At 49.2% G+C, this 11818-nt stretch overlaps 1 protein-coding gene across 1 annotated transcript in view; it reads right to left on the bottom strand.

Annotated features, from left to right (window-relative positions):
* LOC122383132 overlaps positions 1-11348 on the bottom strand; it is a 119941-nt gene extending 108593 nt beyond the window's left edge. Inside the window, exon 1 of the mRNA XM_043369281.1 lies at positions 11150-11348. Within this exon, the coding sequence (XP_043225216.1) occupies positions 11150-11154 (5 nt within the window). The 5' untranslated portion in view covers positions 11155-11348. The remainder of the gene's footprint in view (positions 1-11149) is intronic.
* Between the last annotated feature and the right edge of the window lie 470 nt (positions 11349-11818).

The following is an 11818-nucleotide window of genomic DNA, read 5'->3' on the forward strand; positions in this document are numbered from 1 at the left end:
CGTCGCGCTTCAAACCCGGACTGTTATAACCGGGAACGCGTGCTCTCACCACGCGGAGTCCAACGCTCTACCAACTGAGCTACGGGACCGGCAACTCCTCGGCGGTCCTCTTCTGTTTCGATTTGACGTTACGAACAATTGCGGTATGTCCAAAGCACGGCGATCACTCGTCGATAACGCTACTTGATGTTATCAGGTTAATGAAGCGCCGCCTCGATCGTGTAACCGAGATGACCAACAGCTCTGGGCATCTGGGGTTTGAAGATGTTCCAATTCTTTCAGAATTCCTCCGGGTTTCCTTTTTATGATAGCTGGCCGACAAATTGGAGCATATAAGGACGCAGAATACATATAAAAACAATGTCTTCGAATATAAATATCACATATAATACGGAGAAAACAGGCATTTCGCTTAGGAAACAAAGGCAGTTGGCGCAATTTTCATGGGCGTTCCCTCTACCGATCCTCTTCGATTGTTATTTGCGCAAGTGGCGCAGCTCTCGGTGATGTAGATCGGCGGATGCACATCCATCTTGTGGCGCTAATAAGCAGTAATCGGTCACCGGGCTCTCCCGACCTACCGGTACCGTCGTGTAAACAGACGGGGGTGCTGCCGACCGCCTCCGTGGGTCCGCTCCTCCCCACAGCGCCAGGGCAAATAGGAAATTAGCGGCCCATTGGCAAACGGACCGTCCGCATTCCTCAGAACAGGGAGGAGCGCGTCGCCCGCTCTACCGGAGTCTAAGGACTCTCTGGATTGTCTGATACGAAATGAGGCTCTAACCGCCCGTGTGGCCACATCATCCCACGAGGCGCATCATATTCCCACGGAGCGCTACAGAGCGGGATTCGGGGAACTTTGATGGCTGTAACAAACCTTTCAAATACCACACACCGTTCTGTGTTGGTCGCGTGAGGCTGGCGCTGCCGTAACGCCGCCTCGAGAGATATCTTTGACGGTTGGTGGGTGTGAGGCAGCTCAGGACCTAGTGACAGGACTGGGGCAGTCCGCCCCCGCCGCCGTCCCCGCCCAGCGAACCTGAGCGACACCTCACCAGGGAGCCGTTGACGCCCCTGCGGGTGGCCGATGTCTGCCGAGTGCCGACCTGCCGTCAGCGCTGCTTTCGTTCCTGTCTCCCCCGCCGCGCGCGGTGGAAAGTGGGCCGAGAAGGTCCCGGACATGTGGGCCAGTAGGGGATATGAGGAGACTTAATTTAATTTCCGTGCAGGTAGTCCAAGACAACCAGAAAACAATGGTATTTCATGAACAGTGGCGGCATGAAATGTTTTCTCTTCCATGCCATCTGACACGACGCTAAAATTAATCGCTTCAGTTGACTTGCAGGCCGTAGGTTCATTCACATGGGTCATGGAAGAACGCTACCGCCAGCGTTTTTCAGCAAATACGCCTCGCCTCTGCTGGGGTCGTTTCGTCGCTCTCAAGGGAAGGCAAATCGGCCAGTTTTTACTCCACGACGGCTTACCACGCCGCAGAAAGTCGTATTTCTTCCATCCCCTTCCCCGAGCTCACACCAAAAAGAGGCGGTTAGAAACCTGCCCTGCGGATGTCTGGCGCGACCTGTGACCTGACAGCCGGCATGGGACACTGGTCGACCAATTAACATCATCAACACTGCGGCGAGCCTGCACCTCGCGCAGGACATAATTATAGTGCCGAATTATCTTCGGCCCATAGCCGGGACACGCTAATGGGAGGGTAGTTGGGTCGGGTGGCTCGAGTACGGTCTGTGGTCGCGGGGTCGGGGTGAGAAGGGTGGTCGGGCAGCTCTCCCCGGTCAGTGAGGGCAGTCGTGACTGACGGTCGGCCCCGCGGCGGACTCACACTGACCTCTGACACAAGAGTGAGCCTGACGGAGCCGCAGAGCTACTCTGAGATCGGAGAGAAACGGCTCCCCTGGCTGCTCAGAGGACCAATGACAGCTCGAACAACAGCATCGAAGATGAATCGTGTTTTGAGACATACAGAAGCCAGGAAGCTGTCTCACTGGAGCATTGAAGCTGGTCAAAGTCTACGTGAGATTTCGTCCGCTACGTGGACCAAGCAGATCTCTCATAGGACCAATAGATCCGGTTCAGGATTGGGGCCGATCAGGATGCGTAATCCTCTGACCGGCGAACGCGATTCATCGGTCATCACAATCCATCATCGGTGCCGATGGCAGGCTGAACGGCAGCCAGAGGCACCCGTCGCCCGTCTCTGAATGCGTGAGTGTGTGTGTGTGTGTGTGTGTGTGGGACTGTGTGTGTGGTGATACGATCAAAGCGTGTGCCTCCAGAGAAGCTCAAGGTTCCGCTCGAGTGGCACACGAGGCCCGCATAGGAGACGGAGGACGATTGGACGAGGTGGAGATCTCTAAGATAAAGCCGAAGAAACCGCTGATTATCAGTCGAAGCGGAGAGCCTCGCGCGTGGAGCGCACTCGAACGGAAAGAGAGAAAGACGAGGTGGGGGTTGATTTCGGGTACGGGGTACAAAGTCAAATAACTATTTTGTATAACGTACAGGCATATTTCAATACACTCATCACCATAAATATACTGATCACCACATCATAAAAATAATATTTCCTGACTTCCTGAGCATGTTTTCCCGTGCCTATTCTCAATGTTAGCTGTTGCGTAGATGCGATGCTATTCGTTAGTGTGGTAAAAAGTAAGTTATCGATCTTCAAATAGCTGCTGTATTGTAAGCCTAACGCATGTTCGGTAACTCAGCTAATAACCAACACCTGTTTAACACCGTCTTCTGGTGCCTCGTTCTTCATAAAGTTGCGCAACATTTGAATGATGGAATACAACTACAACGCATTTCTCAACAGTTGATCGTCTCCCTGAACCAAAAATCACACCAAAACTGACCATTATTACGCAGCTGTTCATCATTTATCATTTTCATGGATCATTTTTCTATCACATGTCATACATGAACAAAGCGGCTTAAAAAGCGCAGCCAGTTGACCAATCGGCGCCCTTCCTCGGGCGCCCATTGTCGGCCACAGCGGAGTTCTCTTTCACCGGCGCCTTGGCACGTCGTGAGTCATCAGTCCAGTAATCACCGGTCGTCGTCAGGTTGGGGTATACTGTATAGGAGTCTAGGACCAAGGCAGGTGAAACCGCGCGCCCCGGCGCCCCGGTCCACACTGGGCCGGGGGTCCGGAAAAGTGCTAGAAATCATTTGTGATTGAGTTGTTGATCTCAGTTACAAGCAAACATGCTAAAAACGAAGTGGGGCTGCTTAACCCTCGCCGGACCTATTGTCGGACCCCCCACCCCCTCGGCCGGCCGAGGGGGGAGGGTTGGTACGACCCCTTTTTGCCGTTTCGCCCTTAATGGAGCTAGAGCCTCGCGGAAAAAACAAGCGTGTGCGCCGTTTCAAGGCGGAACGATTGATACTCGATTTTAAGGTCCCAGGTCAACCGGTAACCTCTGAGGTGAAGTCAAAAAGCCCAAGATAGGGTTTGGTTTTTGGCAAATAATTTCGCAAAAAATGGCCGCAGAGCAGCGATTTTGGCACCGTCGTGTTCGCCTGGCTCAGGCGCGTCGAATGGTATACTTTTTGTTCGGGTGAGGTCAACTTAAGGTATTGACCTCGAGTCAAGGTCAGTTCAGAGCCCATCAGGCCACGAACTTAATCGAAGGAGGTCGTATCGCATATCATTCGATTCGGGAGGTCTTCCCGAGTCCATTGGTGGCTTTCCCGAGTCGCTGGCTCAATTTGATCATGAGTTATTGACGAGAAACTCCTATGACCGGTGTGACGTCATAAATGACGTCACGGAAGGTCAAAAATGCAAAAGTAAAGCATCGGATCTTGCAAGGAGTGCACGAAATCACGATTCCGTGTGCTTGAGATAGTTTGAAATCATTCCATGCGCAAAAACAACAGTTTCCTTATTTCCCCATTCACTTTTAATGGTGAGGTCACGTGACCTCGAAGAGTAGCAGGCATTAGCAAAAATTGCGAGTAGGGCATGACAGAAAGATGATTGGTGGTTTGTATGGCATGGCCATTTTTAACGGCTCGAAATAACATTTCTCAAAAAGTCTAACTAAAGAGCAAGTTGTTGTTGATTATCACTGACTTGTGTTTAGGGGTTAATAATGACTGAATTTTTTAGTTTGGCCCAGAAATGTTGACAGCATTGTGTGCGTTGATCAATTCTGAGCTCAGGGACATATAATTCATTTAGATTATAAGCGTTTGTTTTTCACAACTTCCAGTGTTTTAAAGAGCGCCGGGCCTTCAGTAGAGCGGCGAGGTGACAATTGCCCCTACATCATGTGGTTTACTGGCGCATATCTCGAAAAGTAGCAGGGAAAAGCAGCAAAGCACCTATATGGAACAAAAGATGAGTAATCAGAGGCTAGTATGAAATGTTCATTTTTAGCCGCTCGAAATAACGTTTTTATAAAAGTCTAATTAAAAAATTGGATATGATTTTAAATTTCGTCTTGCAGCTGCTTGCAAACAGCTAGCTTATCTTGCAGAAAAGCGATGCAATATGTCAGAATGATATTGGCACAGTGAACAACAGTGCCCTGAACTAGTCTGACAGGAAATTTCGTTCAAAACGACGATTGGTCAACTAATAAATTACCACTAAAGTTCATCATTAAAATCGGTAAATGTGGTGGCCTATAGAGAGTCTAAATTGATTTGTGTTTGGTGACAACTGACGACCTCAGTTTTGACCTAAGGGCAAAACTAGCATCGGAATCGTATTCTTCGATCAATTTGGGATAAAATGATACCTATTTTGTTCATATTGCGGACAGTCAGTTTGGGGGAATTTCTAGCGCTTTTTCAGGGTGCCGGCCTACAGTGCGGTCGCTCGGTCGCTCGGGCGCCCGGCGCCCGGACGCCCGCGCCCGCCTCAGTCGGGGCGGCTGAAAATGGAGCTTGGAGCACAGGTAACGAGGCGTCTATTCAGCTGGACGACCGAGAGCGCCTCAGACGACCCCGTGAAAAGGCTGATTCACATGGGTCGTGGAAGGAGAGAGGGTGTGGGCATGAGCTCCTAAGACTGCCACCAGGAAGGATGGAAGGTGGCATGGCCACTGGTCAAGGGAGAAGAACAATTTGAGGATCAGCTAATGACGCTCAGATACTCGAGAATCATTCACATGGAGATTGAACGTTTCAATAACACAGCGAATAACTCAGCTCGTTCTCAGCATCGCAGACAAATAACCCCAGACCATCCATAGGTCGGTCATCTGACCCCAGGTCACCAATGGCTCTGTCAGCTGACCCCAGGTCATCGTGGTCGATGATTGGCCGTAATGTGCGTGGTGTGGTCAGCTTCTTACTGCCTCAGGAAGAGGATGAGCCGCTATCGACTACGAATGAGGTTAGTGGCGCCGCGGAGGGAGGGTGAAACAGATCACGATCGTCCCACTAAAGGGTGAGCTGTGCGACCTCAAAGGGCAGCAAGCAGTTCCATCAACCGCAAAATGTAACGGTGAAGGGGATATGTTAATAATTAATCTTCATTGAAGACGAATGTCGAGGGTAGACAACTGACTAAATCAAGAAAAAGGGCAGTTTATAGTTTCGAAGAAATGTTATGGAAACTACTAAGTTTCGATGACAACTGACAGACGAAGCCTTCAAAACATGAGCATCTGCATAAATGTCCTGTGAATGACATTGTCTGCCCGCAATTCCGGGTCACGTGACCTGTCGTGTCACCGACAGGCGTCGACATCCGCCCTGAATGGGTCTAATTCGAATCGGGGTTAGTCGTGAATGCGATCAGTTCACATTGTCAGCGGCTGATGGGCGCTGATTGGTGAATAACGCCTAACAAGGAGACAGCACAACACCACGAGTTGGTATCACAACAGGCGGTATCGAAAGGAAAGGCAAATCTCCGGTGGCGAGTGAAAGGTGGTTCCAAAAAGAGATATTTCCGGACAAATTACAGCTATGACGGGCTGCTTATGCGTTTGCCTGCCAACTATCCACAACAAGGAAGGTAATTGTAGAGGAATGAGGAAAATTCGCTCAATCTATCAGCAACAGGTGACTTAAACACGTAGGAAAGGACCGCTCAGCGAATATGTTCCCTATCATGCGAACTATTTATATGCTTAGATGTGCATTTTCCTATAAATGGAACACCGGCAAACCGAATCAGTAATATGGCCGCGATTATGCCAATATGACAAATTCCTCGTCATTTCCACACCAATTGCAAACCTCAGGTCAGGTATTTGACTTTTCATCTGGTTCCACTCATCAGTAATCACTCTCAAAATTATCAAGTGAATGATACAAATTTTGTCCCATGCCATCTCGATTGGGCAGTTACCATGCCTTTCTGTTTTCGCTGTCGCCTGTCAGCCGCGTTTCAGCCGTCCGGGTATAAAACATTTTGCATATCATGCTGTATGGCACATTATTGACAGCCATTGAATTAGACAAAACACAATGATTGCCACTAAGACACCTTGATAAAGGACAAAACCGCCTTCGCAATAGTTGCAAAATCCTAAAGAATAAAATACCTACATGACAAAGCTTAAAAATCGACCAAAGTCTGTTACACGCGAAGCGAATCTTGTCTCACGGCACTCCGACCACATAAACTCGGTCACGACAGCAGACTCGATCTCCCTCCCCTCCTCCCTCCAATTCACGCTCTGACCTTTCTTAGGTCATCCCAGGCCGTAGCAAACCACACAGTCTCCCGATACACCCCATCAGTTTGAAATCAGAAATACGCATGTGTCGCCGGCCGGCGTGGGCCGCGGGCGGTATCCATATGCATCGGGGTCGGTCGGCGGGGCGGAACGAGGTCAAAGGTCGCGGAGAGAACGGACGAGCCGCGGGGAGGGGACGGGAGGGGGAGCCAATCAGCTGAGCGCGCAGGTGACACCCCATCTGCATGCCTGGACGCTGTGTTTCGAGGTCCACGGGTTCACAGATGTTTCTAACGGCCGGCGGTATCTCGATTGAAGCTGGTGGGGTTGAGAACCTCCATCCCCGACGGTTCTCATAGCGAACACATGAGTTAGGTATGGGAGAGAGGGAAGAGCTAGAACCGATCACTTGGTCATGGTTGAAGGGATGAGAGATAAAAGAGCCTGGCTATCTGTGACAGGAAAAGTTGACAGGGAGGATAGAATCAACATGTGAAAAAAATATCTTCATTGGTGCATTTTATCGCGAAACAATGATAAAGATACATCAATACATGCCCAGCATGCACTATAAATGTACGCCACGCACTGGCTGCATTATAACTATCTACATGACATAGGAACCCTTCATAAATGTGAGCGATATCTTTCAGAAAAGGGCAATTTCCATAAGTAGAGACAAACAGCGAGATCAATTCCTTCCTGAGAAGTGATGTCGGACATTATCTGGGAAGGCTTCTCATAATGTAGATGGAAACCGGTAGAAAGCGGCGGGACAACAAAAGGAGTGACGTATACTGATAGAAGCTGTGACCGCTTTCGGGGCCGCGGGATGAGGTCGAGAGCCGCGGCTGCCGACTTCAGGTCAGGGGTCACGGGAAACTTGTCAGCGAGGGCCGCCTGCACCTAACTAATCGCCCATGCCACACTGAGTGGGCGGGTGAAATGATTTAATTATTTCACGCATATCATCAGCATAGCGTAACTAGTGATCGATTCATAATGGTTCGCATTGTTTGGATAAGCGTCATAGATGCAAATATTAGCCAAATATGGCCCAGGCTTTTCAAAAATAAGCAAACTTCAATCAATCAATTTTAAATAAATGTAGGTATCTCACTGCATACATAGCCAAGAACAATTAAACATACAAGTCCATCACACAAATATATGATGACTGAACGATGAAATAGTTTTGTGAACTACTGACAGGCGTTCAAATTGAACCCAGGGAAAATAGCCCAAACATCAACTATCACGATATACCAAACGCTTAATATAACAACAGCAGGTCTGCGTGTCACGCCAAAATGTCGTGCGTGTCATTCATAACTCATGGATTCACTTCACCGTGACTCGTCAATTCACCTCAGTCCCCAGCCCAGCATACTATAAATGGACTGTCCCGGGTCCTCGTGGGTGCGTCCCATTCCCAGCATAATGACACAGCGATTACACGCCATAATAAAATAGCGATAGCACTCATATAACACAGGACGGGAAGTGAAACAGAGCAGTATGCGTGGTTTTACGCTTCCCGTGCTCACAGCACGGCGCATCACGACACGGTATGGCACGGTATGGCACGGCACGGCACGGCACGGGACGGCACGGCACGGCACGGGACGGCAAGGCACGGCACGGCACGGCAATTCACGCTAATCTTTGCATACCTATCTTAAGCGTCCAGCACAGCTGGTTACCGCAAGATCACTAAGTCAGAGCGATGCAACCTCTCCGTGCACAAGGTGTATTTATTAACCATGTCGAGCGCAGCTACGCCAGTTACAAATGGTCACGTGGTATCGGGTGAAAATCTGGTACGTCTGAAGCCAGTAGATGACCTGATGTGACCTGACCTGACCCGGCGTGACCCGGTGTGGGGCCCCATGACCCGGAGTGGCTTGGGTGCCCTTATGCTTCATCTGACCAGTATGTCTCGTCTGTCTGACACGAAGGAAGGTTTGCAACCGAAGCGGAGAGCATTTATTGTTATTTGAATTCAACGAGAGACGTCAAACAAATCCTACTGACACCGTGGGTAGCGTATAGGAACACATTATCAGCCATGCTTTAATGACCGAGCTGGCCTTCGGTGTAAGTTACTGTCTGCAGTGATGACTTCACGTGCCACTTCATGACCAGCAGCACTAAACACCGCGGAAATAAAGCTGTCATGCAAAACCATCAACGGTGCTCAGGGCATGGGGTCGAGAAAGATGGTTGTTTATTGACTTACAAGGCTGTGCAAACTGCAAAGACCGTTGAAAGGGTTTCAATACTATTGCATTATCTCCTGAACGCCATAATCTTCATTCAGATAGTGAAAATAATTTTGACTTGCTTTTAACGAAGAAGAAAATATGATATATCCAGTGCGAAGGGAATTATGCTTTGTTCTCACATCGCATGTTTCGTGAGCGGTTTGGCTCCGTTCGTTGTTAGCAGAGTGGTGCACGGCCTATTGCTCGGTTACAACGTCTGTAACCATTGCCAAGGCCATCTATAGAAGGTACAGTCACCGCCGACCAATCAGAGACAGATCCTGAGTGACGTCACCCCTGATGCTCGAAAGGGGTACTCCATTCCTTTACAACGTAAAAATGACTAACTTCATTTGAGGATTGTTGGTGACACTCTACTTATTTCGCTCAACCATTGATGTCATTGGAAAGTCAAACTAATTTACTAACGATAAAAAAAGCAGCAATATGCTAAGAAATGGCCGGTTTTGAAGATATGGACGATTTAAAAACCCTCTGCAGTTGCAGGAAAGCAACGTAAAAACGCATCGAGCTTATATTTTTACTATGAATAAATCATTTTTCAGTAAGTTTTTAGATATGGTATCAATTTATTCAACAACTTTATTACAATATTTTTATTACTTGGAACTTTACTTCAAAATAATATTTTCAAAAATGGCAACTGTTGGCAAGTAGCTTTGAAGCGATTGTGGCGCGCCGCGCCATTATTGTCCTGAGGCCCCCATATGATGTCATCAAAAGTGGAGTGACGTGGGTCTGACCATTGCACCCCATGCCTATACGCCTGTCAGGTTGAAACACCCCGCCTTGTATCCCTATTTGACCTTCCAGAGACAGACCCACTCATTAAACCGCCACTGACCCCGAGGTGTAGTGTGGGAGGGACGAAGGGAGGCCAGGACAGCACACTGATGAGGGCGGGGCACCTCACGAGGAGAGGGGGAGGGGGCGGTGCCCCGCCCTGACAGGGGAGACACGGTGCCCCGCCCTGACACACACCGAGGAACTGGCCAGAGCGTGGGACCTAAAATGGTGACAGGTGTTTCGACAATGGGTGACGAAATTGTCACTTGTGGTGCACGACAGGAGCGAGCAAGGATCGTTTATGCGCACACATTTTTACCGTTCACTTGAAACAAGTAAAACGGGGGCTACTGGGCCAACATTTACAACAACAAAGAACTGCAACAAGTGTGGTCGGTGTTTTGAACACGGAGCTACAGAGCTGCTTTATGAACATGCTGAATATTAAACAATGAAATAAAAATGCGATGCACCATACAAGTCACAAGACAAGTCGGTTGTGCAAAAGCATGAAATACGAAAATTTCATGGACATTGATGCGATCTTCAGATAAATAATTACCGGATAAGACGGCAGCAGCTGAGCCTGTGCGTGACATCAATCACACCAAGATTCGCAGCATCGTGATTCAGATTGTTTTTGCAACCAATCTAAAGACAGACGACTCTTTCATTGGATCGCCAGGTGATGATGTGTTGGAAGCGTCATCAAGTTGTACGATAGGATTCACTTCGTAGATCGCCGCGGTCGCACGAGGTTAGTTCGCACAAGTGTTCACTGTCCACTGTCTCCACTATCAAAATCCACTGAGTTCACATGTGGACAAGGGGTCACTGGCCTAGCGAGTGATGGTTTATTGCATGCTGGCATTATTGTTAGACCGAACTTGAACTGGTTGAATTCAACACCGTTTCAAGCATCGAAAACCAGTATATTGCATTTCAATCGTCGGAAAACGGAACCCACGAGAGATCTTTGATAAGTCATCATTCAGAAAAGATGTGTCGTCTGAGGTAGCTGAACTACTTTTGATAAGGACTGTTTCAATTTAGATGAACTTGATACACTGACACAGGCATCTCGACCAACTTAACGGCTGGTTATTACGAATGCATCCAGTAGTAAATGTCGGTCAAATGTCCGTTACATTTTGCACTGTTGAAATTTAAAATTATGACACATCATCCCTCTATCTTCACGCACAATAAATGTATGGCCAGTGAAGGATTCACCCAGAGTCGGAGAGTAAAATAGCGACTGCAATGCGTAAAGAAGAAACGACACCGACCAAAATATGGAAGGCATTCTGGTAGGTATCGCAGCAGCAAAACTACTGGATAGAGCATGCTAAAATTAAAAAAATACTCCTTATATGATTGATGTAAGCGAAAACAAAACTTTTTTGAACTTACCTCATTTTGGAGAGTACCAGCTCCTATCCGCCAAAAGTCATCATCTTCTACGTTTCGCTCACAAACTTTCCACACGGATCAATCCACCGAAATCCACTTCCACAGTGGTTGGTCCACACACTGGTGCACCTCTGCTCACTTCCACACGGCTGTTCCACCTCACATGGTGGACGGACAGCGCAGCTCCCGCGCGCTCCCACTCTCCTCGACGGTTGGCTCTCGACTGCCGCTCCATGCCGCTCTACTCTACCGGTTCTACCGCTCTGCCGGCTCGCAGGCGCCGCGCGGCGGCAGGAGAGCATAGTCGGCGCGGGCGGCGGGCAGTGATGGCCCTGGACACAGACCCTCGGGCGCTCTTTCCTCCTCTTAGTGTGGGTGGTGACCTCCGAGGGGAACGTTTACCGCGCAGTGCCTGTGGTTATCGGGTGTTCGATCGGACAGCCGTCGAGCCCGAGGGTCTGTGACGAGGGAGACTGACGTTGAACATTCGCCTGTGAATGTTTGCCAATGCTTGTATGACACGCTTGTCCTCTGTTTCAGCTTCGGTTGGATCTGCTAGTGGTCAGCAACCACGACTGCTCTGCCGCTGCTCAGCGCGACCAGGCTCGACGGCGACGGCAAGCAACGCCATCGGCGGAGCGGTGCGTCGCAGCGCTCCCAGGGCTAACG

This window comes from Amphibalanus amphitrite, unplaced genomic scaffold (assembly GCF_019059575.1).
Source record: "Amphibalanus amphitrite isolate SeventyFive unplaced genomic scaffold, NRLGWU_Aamphi_draft 000156F_arrow, whole genome shotgun sequence".
In the NCBI taxonomy this organism is placed as follows: Eukaryota; Metazoa; Arthropoda; class Thecostraca; order Balanomorpha; family Balanidae; genus Amphibalanus; species Amphibalanus amphitrite.